General features: G+C 31.8%; 2 protein-coding genes across 2 annotated transcripts; one reads left to right on the top strand and one right to left on the bottom strand.

Moving 5' to 3' along the window:
- Positions 1 to 3,655: 3,655 nt before the first annotated feature.
- Positions 3,656 to 6,178, bottom strand: LOC117914379 (S-adenosylmethionine synthase 2). Its single transcript, XM_034829693.1, has 2 exons — positions 6,072 to 6,178; positions 3,656 to 5,082 (listed from the first exon to the last, which is right to left on the bottom strand). The coding sequence occupies exon 2, from the start codon at positions 5,070 to 5,072 to the stop codon at positions 3,891 to 3,893; it is 1,182 nt and encodes a 393-aa protein (XP_034685584.1). The 5' UTR covers positions 5,073 to 5,082; positions 6,072 to 6,178; the 3' UTR covers positions 3,656 to 3,890.
- Positions 6,179 to 13,485: 7,307 nt separating this feature from the next.
- LOC117915430 (EEF1A lysine methyltransferase 4) lies at positions 13,486 to 17,185 on the top strand. Its single transcript, XM_034831022.1, has 9 exons — positions 13,486 to 13,713; positions 13,825 to 13,938; positions 14,688 to 14,756; positions 14,860 to 14,879; positions 14,952 to 15,004; positions 15,116 to 15,146; positions 15,627 to 15,705; positions 16,641 to 16,780; positions 16,907 to 17,185. The coding sequence occupies exons 1-9, from the start codon at positions 13,539 to 13,541 to the stop codon at positions 16,940 to 16,942; spliced, it is 717 nt and encodes a 238-aa protein (XP_034686913.1). The 5' UTR covers positions 13,486 to 13,538; the 3' UTR covers positions 16,943 to 17,185.
- Positions 17,186 to 17,607: the final 422 nt, after the last annotated feature.

The following is a 17,607-nucleotide window of genomic DNA, read 5'->3' as shown; positions in this document are numbered from 1 at the left end:
GTTTGTGGGGTAAAATTTCACTTAGCCATTAAGATTTTAAGACCTTTGCTACAAGATGGCCCACTGAGATGGATAATGATTCTCTTTGGGTGAAGACTTTAAGAGGATTCACACTTCTTGCAGGGAAGACATCTTAAATAATTGAGAAAAAAAAATGTTGTGGGGGGGCCCTAGATAAAGACAGTAGAAGAAAAGAGAAGGGGTGTTTTCTATTTGAAAATGGGTCAAGAATTCTTTCCAATTTATTTTATTACTTTGGGTGATATAAAGTGGAGAAATGAATGAGAGTCCTGCTTGACTGATCAAAACTTTACCAAACCTTCAATTGTAGAAAGGTTTTTAGCCAGCAAACGTGTCCATTACAAGTGAAAAGGCTTTCTCTAAAATTCATTTGGTAGAGAAGTGGGGTCATTTGTAAAGATTAAAAAAAAAAAAAAAACACACAATAGATTGATGTTGCGACCTAGAGTCCCATTTGCAACAACAGATTTGAAAATCTTTCAATTGAATGGATGTAGCTACAAAAATAGAACAAGAGTCCGTTTGGTAATGATTTTAGAACTTGTTTTTAACTTAGGGGTGTTTGACCAAATTTAGAAAACTCTTTAAAAAATATGAATATAACGACTTATAATGTTGAAAAATTGCTTACAACGTTTTCTAGAAAAACATTTGATAGATGATTTTCTTAAAAACACTTTTAGAGAAAATATCCTCGTTAAAAATACTTCGGATAGAAACTCTACCAAACAAACTCTAAATACAATTACCTATGATATAAAAATTACTTATACCACTAAACTCAAAAGTCAAATATTAACTCAAAGTTGGTTTCTTAGAATGTATTATTAGGCCAAATGACTTTGTTGTATCACAAAAGAGTCAGAATTTGCAAGAAAACATTATATTTGGCAATAAATTTATTTACAAATGAAGATTATAATCCATATGGAGTTGGCTCTAAGTTATGGTTTAATGAGAAGCTTAGTTTTTTTGTCTTAGGCACTGCATTTTTTGTTGGGCGGGGGGAGGCATGGAAAGTAATAGAATGATGATTATTAGATACACAATAGACCAATAGCATTTCCCTTAGATGCCACTCTTCCCCCACTCCAAAGCCTCATGTCCATATACTAGTGGGTTTAAAATTATTTGTGTTATTAAAGAACATCCCTTTTGAAAATATTTTTTAAAAAATAAAATCACAAAAAAAAAAAAAAATTTAAATTATCTTACTTTTAGATTTTAGGTTTCCTCTAAAAAGAATAGTTCAGTATAAAATTGCAACATTTTTTATTACTTATTTTATTTTTGTATTTTTTTAAGAATGAATTTACTTTCATAAGAATGTCTCCATAAAAGCATTAACGATGTCATCCCAAGATTTGAGGGTCAATTTCTCAATTTATACAAACCATCACCCAACGGCCCCACTAAGAGTTCTAGAAAAGATTTGCACCAAGGCATGGAGATCAAGAAGATCGTGAGATCAAAGTGGACATTCCCAATTTCCATGACCAATTGCATCCCGAGGACTTTCTTGATTGAGGAATTACAATTCTATACCATCTAAAAGTGTATGAAATCTTATTTTGAAATCAATCATCAAGTTTAATATACAATATGAGACGTTATTAATAAAAGATACTTATCATTTGATTTTTTTTGTCTTAATCATATTCTTTGCATGCTTATAACTTCTTTTCATGTCATGATTGTACTCCATACAAAAAACTCATTTTTACTTAGTTTTTTATTTTATTTTTAAATAACAACAACCAAACTGTATCATAATTTTTAAAAAATGTTTTGAAAACAATATTCTTATATCACATGACAAAACTAAGATTTTTAAAAATAATTTTAAATTATTTTTAAGAACAAAATTTTATTTAGAAACTCAAATATCAAAATAATTTTCTCGATTGAAAAAAAAAAGCTATCTATAATGAAAATAATTCAAACTATTCTTTATATTTCCTATTGTATTTTGAATAATTCATTAAAAAAAAGGTTTTAAATGCCTAAAATTTGTTCCAAAAAATCATCCAATTTTCACAACTTCTTATGAACAAAAAAAAATGGTTTCAACTGAAAATTTAGGAAATGGGATCTTTTATATTGGGGATAACAGATTAAAAATGATGAAATCATCTCCACTTTAAAAAACTAACCCTTCATTTTTTTACAACCTAAAAACTACTCATCTTAGACAAAAATACCTTCATATTTTTCTTACAAAAATAATCATTTTTTTTAAAACACCTGTAACTAATAAAAATGTTGAAAGCTATTTATGTCAAAAATAAGTTACTCTTCAAGTTTAAAAATGGGAGAAAGTGGGAGAGGTTAATTTTACAAATTTGAGATTTTTGGTCCCTTTTAATCAATTATTCCTTTATATTATAATTATGTTGTTAAAGAGTGGGTTTTCACAAGTATTTACAGTGAATTAGTCTTTTTCATTTCAAGTATTTTCGAAAATAATTTTGAAAAATAGTTTTGAACATTTTTAAAATTTATTTTCTAAAACTTTGTATAATAAAAATTTGTTTAGAAACCTGAAATATTTTTAACTTATTTTTTATATTTTTAAATATATTTTAAAATTATCTATATAGTACATTAAATTTAATTATTCTCTACATTTATATAATTATTTTTAAAAATAACAAAAGATGTTTTTGGAAAACACTTTTATATTTTATTTTATGATTGTTAAACGAATGTTTAGTTGTGTTGAACGGGAATCTGTTTTAAAAAATTGTTCCTGCTTAGAATTGAGATTCTCATTTTATTCAGTTTTGCAATTATATGGGCCTTCTTTCCTGTCGGTACAAGTTTGGACAGAAAGAATTCTTAATGGGCCTGATTGGTGAATCGAAAGACAGTCATTTGATGCGAAGCTCCGAATTGTAAAGAAATTGAATTCTTTGTATCACCGTTGACCCTACGTAATTCCCTTTGCCTCATGAGGAATCATGTATGATGGGAGACTCCTTTCATTGTATTAATTTCTCGTCTGAAATGCAGCCAAACACATCCAGGGAAAGAAAACATAGAAGAAAAATGATTTCCAACAACTTCTAATATAATTATTTCCTTTTTTTCAATGTCTAAATCAATTTGAACTTTTATTTTATTTTTTTTCTTTTTCGGTTTGATATCATTGAAAATCCAAGTAGGCCCTCTACTCTGGTCTAAGGCCTCAGTAAGGAAAGTTTGAAAGGCTGGGATTGAGCCAGCAATTGCATAAAATAATAAGAGGCTGGGTGCGATTCACCAATTTCAACGACCCACCGACAACAACATTTTAGGCCCCACCAGTCACCACACATTTAAAAACATTTTAAGGGATTCAGCCGTTCTCGTCCATGCCACTTTTTGACAGAGATGGGATATGATTGGATCTCCCAAGTTAAAAACACAAGACAATTAACTCACGAATGTCCTATGATTGATAATTTGATATGATTGGATCTTCCAAGTTAAAAACACAAGACAATTAACTGTAAGTAGGTAATGTCCAATGATTGATAATTTGATTGGCAGAAGGTTTTTAGAGAGAGGGAGTAATTTCAATGAAAAACAACAGAAAACAAGAACACGGAATCAAATCAAGCAATAATATACATTCAGAAAATGCATATTATTGTTTAAAAATTCTCATTTTGATATATCATTATTATTTCCTCAGCAGCCGAAAATAGCGTGCATCCCAAAAGAAAACGCATATTATTCTTTTAAAATTGCTTTCAACCCTTCAGTTAAACATTTGATAGCATCAATTAAGAGGAAGACGCAAAATCGAATAAAAATGAAAAAAAGAACTTAAACTCGCAGATATAACGAAGCAAAGCAACAAGCTAACAGCGTCCCAGTAAATGAGATTACGCTTGCGTCTTCTCCCACTTGAGGGGCTTTACCACCTCCCATGTGAAATCAGGGTCATCTCTGCCAAAGTGCCCATAAGCAGCAGTCTTCAAGAACCTGCCATTGCCACCCCTCTTGAGGTCAAGGTTGATGGAAATCATCCCGGGCCTGAAATCAAAGTTCTCCTTCACAATCTTGAGTATCTCCCTGTCGGGGATCTTTCCAGTACCATAGGTGTCCACGAAAACTGACAAGGGTTCAGGCACACCAATAGCATAAGACACCTGCACGATGCACCTCCTAGCCAGCCCATTGGCCACAATGCTCTTTGCAGCCTGCCTAACAATGTAAGCTCCACTCCTATCAACTTTAGTGGGGTCTTTCCCAGAGAAGGCACCACCACCATGAGCACCCCAGCCACCGTAAGTGTCAATGATGATCTTGCGGCCAGTGAGACCAGCATCACCATGAGGCCCACCAATCACAAAACGGCCAGATGGGTTAAGATGGAAGATGGTCTTCTCGTCTAGGTACTTCTCAGGAATAACAGGCTTGATGACATGCTCTTTGAGATCAGCTGCAATCTCGTCATTGGTGACAGTCTCGTCGTGCTGGGTGGAAATGAGGACAGTGTGTACGCGGATTGGAACCATGGCACCACCATCATTGTGGTATTCCACAGTTACTTGGGTTTTACCATCAGGCCTCAACCATGGGCAGGTGCCATTCTTGCGGACTTCAGTGAGGCGGGCACCTAGCTTTGTTGCAAGGACATGGCTAAGGGGCATCAGCTCCGGAGTCTCATCGGTGGCATAGCCGAACATATGGCCTTGGTCACCAGCACCAATCTCCTCAGGCCGCTTGGTGAGATGGCCATGGACACCCTGGGCAATATCTGGACTTTGCTGCTCAATGTTGACAAGGACCTTGCAGTTGTCAGCATCTAGACCCACATCGTCAGATACAAATCCAATTTCCCGACACGTGTCACGCACAATTTTTTCATAATCTACATTGGCCTTGGTTGTGATCTCTCCAAAGACCATGACCATGTTGGTCTTGGTGCAAGTCTCACAAGCAACCTTGCTGTCAGGGTCCTGTTGTAGGCAAGCATCAAGCACTGCATCAGAGATCTGATCGCACAACTTGTCAGGGTGTCCCTCATTCACTGATTCGGAGGTGAATAGGAAGGTCTCCATTTTACTCAAGCTGCACAGAACAAGTAGTATAATTGTTATACCGATATGCAAACAGAACACACAAAAATAAAATGGAAAATAAAGAATTTGCCTAAAAATATAAGAGGCAGTCAACATGTAGCAAGTAGAATACAGGAACCCAACCATTGTTCAAATGAGTGGAGTATAATGAATGAGACCAGATAGAATAGTTCTTTCACAAGACACCAAAAATTTTCATACAAACTTGGCAAAGCCAACCCCTAAGGGATATAAATGTCCAATAAAAATGAACATTCAAGTCATCTCTCATGTCATCTTTATCACGGTGATAAGACGCGTCCCACTTCTTCCTACACAAGAGGTAGTGAGATCCATCTACTTTTTCCCGCTCGTCATCCCAATTAGGCCCTATTTCTCACTTAGTCCAAACAAATATTTAGTACAAGCTAGGTCCATATAAGGGGCCATCACTAACCAAAAAGAATAGCCAGATCGATCAAATCGAGCGAGTGTAGCGCAAATCTAATGCTAAAAGGAGCAGATTCATTGCACTAAAATGCAAGGTTTTATTAATTTTATCAAACTGTTTCGGCTGAATAGCCAGATCGATCAAATCGAGCGAGTGTAGCGCAAATCTAATGCTAAAAGGAGCAGATTCATTGCACTAAAATGCAAGGTTTTATTAATTTTATCAAACTGTTTCGGCTGCAACTGAGCGAGACAATTCCAAAAACAGGTCGTCAGATTCAGATCTGCAGCTCTCAAGCGCATTTCTGAGCAAACTAGTCTACATGCTCCCAAATTTATCATCTCAGTACACTAGATTCATGCAACACAAACCAGCAGATCAACAACGAAATTCCAAGTAACATATACTTAGATCTATAAATATTAGCATCAAAATCAACAAATCTGCCAAGAAAACAGACGTTCAATCCACAAAGCTTCTCAGCTTCTCAACCATCAAACAAAGTCAAAGAAAAATAAAGGTCCAAAAGTTGAAAAACCCAGAACTACCTCAAAATTTATGATAGCCGAAGAAGCAGATCTGAGGGAGAGAAGGGAGGTGACCGCCGCCTATAACTGGAGCTGGTTCTGCGAGTCTCAATTCGTAAACCCGAGTCCTATTTATAGGCGAATTCCAAGGGCTTCAAGCGCCCCTTGAGGCGTGTTTCAGACCAGATTCATTTAGAGTTTCGGCGGGATCTAGATCGACGGTTGTCGTTCATTTCATGACCCAATCGCAGCCGTTGGTGTCCGTGTAAGGTTGCAGGAGTCGGTGGCGGAGAATGACGCGTTTACCGGGAATTGCCCGTAATCCACCAACCCACTCTGTCATTGACTGGCTGGACCAGTCACCACCATTTACCGACAATACAGTTCATCTGTCGTCCATGACTAAAAGGTACACGTTTATTACTTTCCTAGAATATTATTTGCTTCTTATCATATAATTTTAATTCAATGTTTATTTGTATTCACATAACGCTAAATTTTGTTGATATAGGCTTGATCTTATCTTTACTATGACGTGGAAAATTAGAAACAAATCCTAGATTTTATTGCCATGAAGATACGGAAATAATTGATATTTGATTTTATCCCTATTATGCTAAAAGATTAAAATTAACTAAAACGGGAGAGTTATTTAAATTGAAAAATAATTAAGAAAATATTTAATTATTATAGAAATAAATTTTGAATGTTTTTTTGAAGAAAATAATTTAGTAGGTGTTTGATCAACTAGATTTAATAACTTAAAGTGACTTAATAACTTAATTTAAGTCATTAAATTAAATATGTTTGGTAAAATAACTTAATTATATCAAAAAAAACTTTTGATAATAAATAAAAACAAATAATTTATTCTTTAAATTCACATCCTTATTTTACTTTTTTATCCTCATTTATTCTAATTACTTTTATCATCTCTTTTACTACTTCACGACCTCTATTATTAATTAGCATAATTTTAAATTAATTTTATCAATTTTAATACTTGAAATAAGAATTAGGTAATAAGTTTTAAGTTGACAAATTAAATATAATTTAACTTAAAATCAACTTAAGTAATGAGGTAATAAATATTAAATTTTACCCAACACTCTTTAATTTAATAACTTAATTTAATTCATTTAATAAATTTAGTATGTTTTGTAAATAACTTAACTGTATAATTTAAAGTCAAAAACGACTTTAAATAATAAGTAAAAAATAATTAACTTATTCTTAAATCAATATTTTTATTTTACATTTTTACCCTTATTTGTCATAATTACCTTGATAATCATTTTTGCTACTCCACGACCTACATTATTATTTGACCTCCTTTGTCATAATTATAATTTATAATGATAAATATGATAATTTGATGATTTAAAATAAATTTAAATTTATTCAACACTAATCTACTCACCCTTGTCTTCTATTCAAAAATCTCATCATAGAAATATGGAATATCTACATTAGTGAGATGTTTTCATTTTTTGGATGCTTGTGATTGAACTTGAGCAATTTATACTATATATTGTATATTTAAAAATAAATTTAATTTATTACATTATTTAAATTATTTTTAGTGTGGGGTTAATTCTTTTAATGGTATCAAATTAATGAATTGATGGATTAGTCCAATGCATTTTTCCACTAATTGCTTCATCAAATTTTTTTAATCATAATAAAAAAGAAGAAAACCAATTAATTTTCAAAGTTGTTGCATTTAATAAAAAATTTTATATTCATTTAAAGTTCTCTTCTATAATGCAATCACCAATTATTTTGGGGCATTTAAGAGCATTACTAATAGGGCTAAATGTATTTTTTGGTACAAGACCTCCTAAAATTGAGCCTTTTTTGGGACAACTTCTATTTTTAGAAAATCATAATCTTTAAAGTATAATATTAGTATGGCAAAAGTTTTATTAAATATGAAAAAAAATTATTTCAAAAAGTTAAAATAGAATTTTTATAAAAGAAAAAATAATATTTTTTCGATTGTCTTATTAAGTTATTTTTTAAGTTATGAGCTCTTTGAATAAAATTAGTCAAACATATATAAGAGCTTTTATCAAGCTTAAAAAATAACTTTTAGGATCTTATAAGTTAAACTTAACAGGATCTTAGACTAGTATTGAATATGTGGTTTTCCAAGAAAAAAGAATAAAAACTTTTTTTATTATATAATATATTGTTAAAGCACTATAAAAATTATTTTTAAATTTATATTAGAATGCTTACATGTTCTTTTAAAAACATTTGTTGATGTATTATATTAGATTAGTAATTGTATTTAATTATTGCACTTAATCCAACATGTCTTACATTTTGAGGGTATTAAAGGTATGCATGTGATGAAACTATAGGAATGACAATTTTACGGGTAATTCGGGTCATCTACCCTGCCCTGCACCTATTGGGACAAGTATGAGAATATCTTATTCGGGTATAGAATGAGTTTGGGGAATATATAAACATTTGAATCGAGTTCAGGGCGGGGATGAGTTTTGCAGTTTCCGCCCTGTCCCATATGTGAATTACCAATTTACCCTTATGTCATTACAAAATACCCTAAAAGTCTTCCATATAATATCATTTCTTCCTAAAGTTTCAAGGTTCTTTCGCTCGTAAGAGATTTAGAGAGCTTTCGTTCTCATTTATTCTCGTTTTCTCATTTCTTCCTAAATTGCTCAAGGTTCTTTTGCTCGTAAAAGGGCTTTTGTTTCCTTTTTTTTTTTTGTTTTCTCATTTCTTCCTAAATTGCTTATTCTCGTTTCACCCTAAAAGCACAGTTTTTGCTCTGAAAACCAGAATACCAAATTCGTAGACAACAAATTATTAGGGTTTCTATGGATTCCTCATTTCCAGGTAAGAAAACCTTAAGTTTTGAGGTTTTGTTAGAAATGTCTTGTTTTTCATATTTTTTTGGTTTTAGTTTATGGATTTGAGATTTTTTGGGTTGTTTATTTGTAGATCTATACATTTTGTTCTCATATGTGCAGTTTGCAATTTTGTTGCACAACAAATGCTTGATTAAAGTGGATGAAAAGACAACACAACATGGGTGTCATCAGAGTATAAATCATTTTGAAAGAGGTTCTTTGTAACTAAAATGTGATAACCCAGATAGCGTTTATTGAAATTCCAGAGACTCATATTCTATAAAAGCATAATTCTCAAAAACACATTTAAGACGGGGATGGGATTATCAACTCTTTTGTAAATGGGCATGGGACACCAACTCGCCCCACCCCGGGTTTGGGACGGGGATGGGAAAAAAATATATATAACCGATACGGAAATGGGTAGGGGTGGGCCGGGTGGCCCATCCCATACCCGCCCCATTGTCATCTTAGATGAAAGTGTTTTGGTATAATAACTATGGAAAAATGAATGGAATGGAAAATCATTTTTAAAAAATGAAAGGGAAAAAAAAATAATAAATAAATAAAAAGGTAAAAATGAATTTTGATAAATTTACATTGTAAAAATCTTCATCAAATATCATATAAAGGTTTTGATATAAAAACCTAATCTTTTAATTTTAATTGTATGCACGTTATCTTATAACCATTGTTCTAGCTTACCAATTTAAGATCTTTGCATCAATCCATCGGTTTCAATACGAGGATGAAGTGATCTATTAACAAGCATAAGGTACTCTATCACAAATGTGAAAGAAGAGTATAGATGCTAATTAGTAAGACACTTAGAAGTAAATTTGTTTGGATTAGGTAAAATTATATTTTTTTTTTCTCATATTTAGTTGATTGCTTTTACGATCTATTAACTTATAGTTTTTATAACTACAAAATTTATAAGAGACTTTGTAGATGATTTTTTCATGTATATACTATGTCACATTGGACGAATTATTTTTTATGATTGACAACTAATGTATGTAGTTTCATAATCAAGAATGACCTTTTAACGTTTCTTAGGGAGATGATTCTTACAATAATTAACAAATATTATAAATTATAAATTCGTTCTTACCAAAATCACTTTCAAATAACTCATTACAAAACAAACTTTTTTACTTCATGTTTGGTTAATTGATATAAAGGAAATGGACGTGGAATATTCATTTCAAGTATTTTCCTATCAATTCCATCACTTTCCCCATATTTCCATCATCTTCTTCAAACAATTAATGTGAAAAAACTATTACTTTAAAACATTATAAAAAAAAAAAAACTTTATTTTAAAAAAAATGAAGGAAAGGAATTTTCCACCTCTTCACACAGAGATGGGAGGCGACGCACGCGTGGAGGTTTGAGCGGGTTGGTGTTAGGTAATGGGTTGGTAAGTCATTTAGTATGTGATTTCAACGCAATTAAACTACACTTACGAATGAGATATCTTACTCTCTCTCTCTCTCTCTCTCTCTCTCCTCCCCCTCTTTGATTGTGTTATAATAACAACTAACAAGTCATTAGTCTTAGGGAATTATTGAAGGCGAATCACTGGGGGACTCAGATGTGCTTGATGTGATGCCCATGAAGAGAAACAATGAGCATGTTTTACCCACCACACATATTTTAATAGTTTGCGTGAGAGTTTATAGCTTTGACGGTTTGGGCGTCCACCCACTCCCAAGTCCCAATCCAAAACGGGGTAGTGGAAGCTTTGTGGGTGGCACAACAACTAATAATATAAGAGGAAAAAAAAATAACGCAAAAGTGTGTTGCATGCACTTTTTTTTTTTTTTTAAAGTAAATAAATAATTAATTAAAAAATAAATTTTATAAAATTCAACCTTCATATATTATTTTAAAATATTTAAGATTTTATATATTTTTAATTAAATATATTACTTTTAATAGTTTAGATACAAGTTTTTAATGATATATGTATTATATTTGATCACCTCTAATTAGCATGAAATTAAAAATGTTTTTTTTTATAAATATTTTAAATTTTTTTTTATTAAGTAAACACATTTTTTTATGCCAAATTGTAAATATAATTTTTTTGGCTAAAAACTTAAGAAACAAGTGATCAATCATGGATTTTGTTTAGTAAAACTTAATACTTATTATTTAATAACTATTAAATTATACTTAAATTGTTGACTTAAAATTTATTATTTAATTTTTACTTTAAGTATTAAAGTTGTTTGATAAAATTAACTTCAAATTTATTTTATGTTATCAAATTAAAATATTTATTCTTATAAATTATAATTATAGTAAAGAAAATTGAGTAACAACGGACGTGAAATAATAAAAGAGATATTAAAAATAATTAGGATAAACTGGATTAAAAAAAAAAAAAGTAAAATAAAGATATAGACTAAAAAAATAAATTAATTATTTTCACTTATTACTTAGATTATGTTTGGTTCACATAAAATACTAAGGAAAGAAAAAAAATTCAAAGGAAAATGATTTTTTCATATTTAATTGTCTTATACAAAATATCAAAGAAAATAAAAACTAATTAAAAAATTATATATTTTTAAATTATTTAATCTGATAAGTTAAAATAAATAAAATAAGTTTTAAGTAACAAAAAAATAATTTATCAACTTTTAATCTTTTTTTTTTTCCTTCACTTTTTATTTCCCTATATTTTTCATTTGTATTTTCTTTTCCTTGTATTTTCTTTCAAAATTTCAAAGAACCAAATATAACTTTAAAGTCATTTTTTACTTTTATAATTATTTTATCAAATATATTTAATTTATTTAATATTTTAAATTAATTTACAAAACGCACACACCCATATTCTCATGCCCTTTGTTTTTTTAGTCTTTCTTTCTTCCGTGGTTGTGTAGGTCACTCCACTCTTCTCAAGAACATGATCACATTATACACGTGTATCTTCTCAAGAATATGATCAAATTATACACGTGTAACCCTCAGTCGTAGCATGGTAGGACAAGTAATGTTCCTAAAGATGGTAAAACGTGATTGATTAAATTAGAACCGTGTCTGCCCATGTGGGGAAATTTTAATAAAATAAAATTGGCCAAAAATAAAATGAACAACCCACGATCCAAAGCTCGATCTGCGTAGTGTTCCGGATTTCAACTGAACCGATTTCATATTCAATTAAGCAGGTTTAAAAATCTCAGGCCCTCTCAATCATATTGCAATTCGACATCACTTACCAAGGCTTTGATCCACTTGCTATATCAAAATCAAAGATCTCGAATTCAAATATACGCTTCATTGTAATCGTGTCAACTCAATGTAAAGTTATAGCTTCTTTAACGGGTGAGGAAATTGAACTCTCTTTCATTTGTTTCCGATCCGATCTTTCCGATGTCTATGAAAGGTTCAACGGGCCATGCTCATACCTATGATGATTGAGGGAAAACGTTATAACCTTAGTTTTAATTTCAAATTAAATCTCAAAATTAAGTACTTATTTCAATATATTTATGATTTTTTTATTTTTTTTAAAATAGAAAATAATTGCAATTTCTATATACAATTATAGTAACTTCTATATAAAAATATATTTTAAAAATGTTTTTAATATTTTTAAATTTTGAGTTAGTCAAATTTTTTAATATCTCAATTTTTTATTTCTTTTTTACTTTTGACAAATCTCAAAAAAAAAATTTACATAGAAATTATTATTATTATTATTATTTTAGAAAAAATAGAAAATCAATACATAAGCATTTGATGAATTGATCGAAAATAAATACATGAGTTTGTTTAGAAATGTTATTAAAAATTATTTTAAAGAAATAGTTTTTAAAAATAATTTTCAAAAACAATTCTGTAACATTTTTTAAAATACAATTTTGTTTATAAATTTGAAATATTTTCTTATTTTTAGTTATTTTTCATTCTTATATTATTATTTTTTAAATAATTCTAAAAAAATAAAAACAATTAAGACGTATTTTTAAAAAATATTATGTTTTTTATTTTAAAAACAAGAAATTATTTTTCAGTTTTCTCATTCTCAAAAATAGAAAAATGTTTTTGATAATAGTGAACAAACTGTCCTTGTATTTTCTACTCAAGATAATTATGAGAGAAAATTAAATTAATTTTAATTAATAAATAAATTATTTGGCTTAGAATAAGTCAATCTCACTATGCATCGAGATGATCTTTCTTATAGAGAAGAATGAAACTAGCCACTCACATGAATAGACAATTAATCTCCAATCATGGTTGGCCTAAAGATAGTATGAAAGAAAATTCAAAATTGTATTTGCCAAGACAAAAATTACTAACTCCACTCAACTACAAAATTACCTAGACAAGATTTAAGCTCCTATTGAATGAAGTTTCTTCCAGCTTTCCAGCCTTGCCGACATAATGTCACGTGCCTTTTTGTGTGTGGTTAGTTCATGAGTCCAACATCAATGTGGTTGCACAGACCAGAGGCCCTCCTGTGGATGGACTAGGCCCACAAAAATGAGGCCCAAAATCTTCCTCATCAAACGCATCGTTTTGCCTGAAACGACTGTAATGCCCTTCGCAGCGCCATCCCTGTCCTATAGCCTTTGCTGATTGGAAGATGAGAATGGGGACGACAATGCAGGCCTACGGAGAGCCATCTTACTGGGACGAGCGATACTCCCACGAGTCAGGGCCGTTCGATTGGTACCAGAAGTACAACGCCTTGGCTCCACTCCTCCATCTATACATTCCTCTTCATCACCAAGTCCTCGTCGTCGGATGTGGCAACTCTGGTTCTACTCCATGATCTTCGATACCTCTTCTTTCTTCAGATCTCTCTGTATTTCTCCATTTTTCACTGGTTTGTTTTTTTTTTTTTTTTTTTTTTTTTTTCATGATTGCAGCGTTCAGTGAAGGCATGGTCAATGATGGTTACAGAGAGGTTGTGAACATTGATATATCCTCTGTGGTGATCCAAGCTATGCAGCGGAAGTACAGCGATCGTCCACAGCTGAAATGTATCTTTTGTAAATTTTACAACTGTTTTTATTATTATTGTTATTTGTTTGTTGATGGATAGGATTCACTGGATCTGGCGACGTCTGAAGTTGAATTTTACATACGTAAGATGCCTATGTGTTTGTATACGAGTCAAACTGCAGCTTTCAAGACGATTATCTGAAATACAGACTCTGCAGTAAACAAATGCCCCTGGTTTAAGAAAATTACATGACATTTAGAAGCGATTTGGAATGGTTCGTCCTCCAAATCGATAGACTGTGGAATGTAGTGTAATTTTGATCGGAGGAGTGATTTGGATAGGGGGGCTAGACGTTAAATGTAGTATTAATTTCAGTGGATAGGATAATTTTGCGCTTACATCCAGCCTATTAATCAGAGAAAACCTAAGAACTTTTTATAAAATTTTTATGCTGCACTTTGTTGCATTTGCAGCTTTAATTTCCTTCGAAGCAATTTGGAATGATTCATACTTCATTCCAAATTGATAGCTGTGGAATGTAATGTAATTGTGTTTTAACAATTATATTACATATAAATACAGGGCATTTATATGTTAGTTGATCTGATAGAAGAAGGAAATTGGAGAGGGTGAGTAGTTGGTAAATGTAGTATTATTTTTCATGGATAGGATGATTTTTGCACTTATATCCAATCTATGATTGGTGAAAACCAAAGAACTTGTTATGAAATTTTTATATAGCAGTTTCTTGAATTTGCAGCTTGGATTTCCTTAAAAATTAAGCAGACATTAGAATGGATGTCCTTGATATGAGTGGTTTTCAAACAGGGTCCTTCGATGCTGTGGTTGACAAAGGTTTTTTCTTTTTTCTTTTTTCTTTTTTTTCTTTTGATGATGGTCCCATTTTGATTGATTTTACATCATCTCACCATTTTTTGTGCATTTTTCATATGGTCAGGAACTCTAGACTCCCTTTTGGTGAGTGCCTTCCACTCTGATAAAGAAATCTTTTCTGGGAGTTGGTTGCTTATGGCAAATTTTTGTTTGTAGTGTGGAAACAACTCACGGCAACTTGCTGTAAAAATGCTCAAGGAAGTTGAGAGGTCTGCTGAAACTATCAACAACATTGTGCTTTTTTTTTTTTTTTGTTTTGAAGTGTTACTTTTTCTTTCTTGAAATGTTCATGTATTGAAGCAGTTGATGACAAACTATAGGGTCCTCAAGAATAAAGGAGTATATATGCTGGTAACTGTACCTTATCCCTTATTCCTCCGCACACAAGACAATGTCTGATGTTTGTTAAGTAACGGAAATGAGACAACTGTTTTCAGTTTTTGAAAGTGGAAAAATGTAATGACACAGAAAATACGTCTGTAGCATGACTCTGGAAATTGTTTCTTAAAATTTTTCCAGAAAATGAGTCATTTTCATAATATGTCCAAATATTTTGAGAATGTCCAAATGTTGTTATTTGTATTTGAAAGTGGGAGCTTTAATGATTGAAAATGATCCAAAAAGACATGTTCATTATTTTAAACCTTTCTAAAAAATCATCTTCATTTCTTTTACCAAATGGATCTCATATTCTTTTATTCTGCCTTTTTCTTTTCTTCATTTTTTTTCCTAATTTGCTTTTCACCCTTTACCTGATTTATGCCAGCCCTTTAGATGTAATTTGGGTGAAGTTTTCTTGTCTGCTCCTAACTAGTCTCTCAAATGCTGCAGATCACATATGGAGCTCCAATTTATCGGTTGCGTTTGTTGAGAGATTCATGCTCATGGACAATAAAGCTTCATGTGATAGGTTGATTAAACTCTCACTGTAGTTATAATCATGCTCTAACTGAAACTAAGATTTATGTAGAGTATCATTCTCTGGGCTTGTTTTCTAAGTTGGATGATATTGTCCAGCCATTATTTGGGCTTCCAATACATTTTAATTTTTCTTATTGCGCTTCTTTGCTGCAATGACTGTTCATTGATAACACTTGAGGCCATCCATTGCTGAATTGACCTTAATTGGTTGGGGCATATACTGCTCATGTGGAATTTTGACACTAGTCTTACATTTGAATTGTGTTGATTAAAACTATGCATGTTTTCTTCCATCTTCATTACCTTCCAAAAGGGAAACCATGAAAGGAAAAATGAGGAGGGGCTTTGAATACCATATATTGATGTGACTGTTAAAGTTAGAACATCTACACTTGCCCTGAGACAAACTATTTAAACCTTGAATACCTATACAAACATTCAAACCAACCACAACAAAAGATTGTTTTCCCATTGGGAATTATCCCATCAATCTTTTATGTAAACCCAAGCAGTTCTATAAATTGTGTTTTATACTCAATAAGTGGTTCCTCCCTCTTCCTTCTATCACTAGTTCTGTGATCTTATTTTGTTTTATTTGTTTCCTTTATGAACAAACAACTGCCAGATTTGCTCTCTCTCTCTCTCTCTCAAACACACACGCGCATGTACATAATTGCTAGAATTCTTGAATCCCATAATTTCAATCAATAGATTTGCGGTTGATAAAGGTGCGTAAAGTGCGCAATCTGTCAGAACCTTAGAAACTAGTCTTGCATCCATGGTTTTTTGTACTCTTGCATTTTATTGCAGCCCAGTCGTATGCCTTCTGATTAACCACCATAATGCTGCCCTACTTCTTGAGCCTTATAGTTGAAGGTTTAGAAGTATTACTCTTAATCTGAATGATTCTTGCCATGCCTGCAGAGAAGTTTATGTTGGAAGCAAAAACTGAACATCAGACATGGGAGCTGACTAATCCCGTTCCACTGGATGATGAAGGAAGCTCGGTGGAAGCAGTTCTTGGAAAGAATCCGGATGTCCATTATATCTACATCTGCATTAAGGTCAGCAAGCAATTTCTCTTTTAAGTTTTAAACACTTCTAGTTTCTTTGGGGCCTCATTCTCTAGCTTGAGAGGACCAATTGCTTGAAGTTATTTACTTATGCACCTTTTTATTTCCTGTTTCTAGGATGATTCTTTAAGGCCAGGCGTGAAGCATGAATGACGGTTAAGTAAGGAAGATGAATATCTCCAACCCTTTGTACGGTTGTCCTCTGTATGCTACTTTAAAAATTTGAAATCACCAAATTATGTTGGAAGTTGGATCTAATAAATACCACCTTTTTGTGCAGTGTCTGTGATCACATGGTTTAGGTATGGTATCATGTAGTTCTCCAGCTGAGTGGTTTTACTTATTTGTATCCATTGAATCAGTTACAGCATAATGGTCAAGTGTCGGGTTTTGTTCTGTCTTTTTCCTTTCTCCAAGCCCAGAAGCCTTTAATCCGCCTATGCTCAATCCAACTTGCCTATAGGATGTGGCTGAATATCAGTCATTAGCACTACTGCAGAGTGAACACTTCTGGAGCCTGTTTCTGTTTCATACTCTTTACTTAGGTCTGGTTAAGATCACCCTTAATGGAGTAGCAATGGTGCTGTCCCACGTATACCCGATACTGATCTCATATCATTTATGTTGGTCATGACTTCTACTTTCATCAGTGGTCTCATTTAAGATGATGATACTTAATCTTCAAATGCTAGTAAAATTTAATGCAATAGATTCCTCTATTTTTCCTTCTTTGTAGTTATCACTTGACTAGGATGCAGCCATGATTAATCTTTGTAACTTTTTCTAGGTGGAAATGGTACTGTATTAATAATTTATGT

The sequence above is a fragment of the Vitis riparia genome, chromosome 5, assembly GCF_004353265.1.
Source record: "Vitis riparia cultivar Riparia Gloire de Montpellier isolate 1030 chromosome 5, EGFV_Vit.rip_1.0, whole genome shotgun sequence".
Classification (NCBI taxonomy): domain Eukaryota; kingdom Viridiplantae; phylum Streptophyta; class Magnoliopsida; order Vitales; family Vitaceae; genus Vitis; species Vitis riparia.
Note: the sequence above shows the minus strand (reverse complement) of the source record. Positions and strands in the feature narration are given on the sequence as shown.

Excerpts from the sequence above, each read along its gene's own strand:
- LOC117914379 (XM_034829693.1), bottom strand. The coding sequence starts at position 5,072 with ATGGAGACCTTCCTATTCACCTCCGAATCAGTGAATGAGGGACACCCT.
- LOC117915430 (XM_034831022.1), top strand. The coding sequence starts at position 13,539 with ATGAGAATGGGGACGACAATGCAGGCCTACGGAGAGCCATCTTACTGG. Across the intron at positions 14,757-14,859 it reads CGATGCTGTGGTTGACAAAG|GAACTCTAGACTCCCTTTTG; the intron begins GTTTTTTCTTTT and ends TCATATGGTCAG. Across the intron at positions 14,880-14,951 it reads GAACTCTAGACTCCCTTTTG|TGTGGAAACAACTCACGGCA; the intron begins GTGAGTGCCTTC and ends TTTTGTTTGTAG.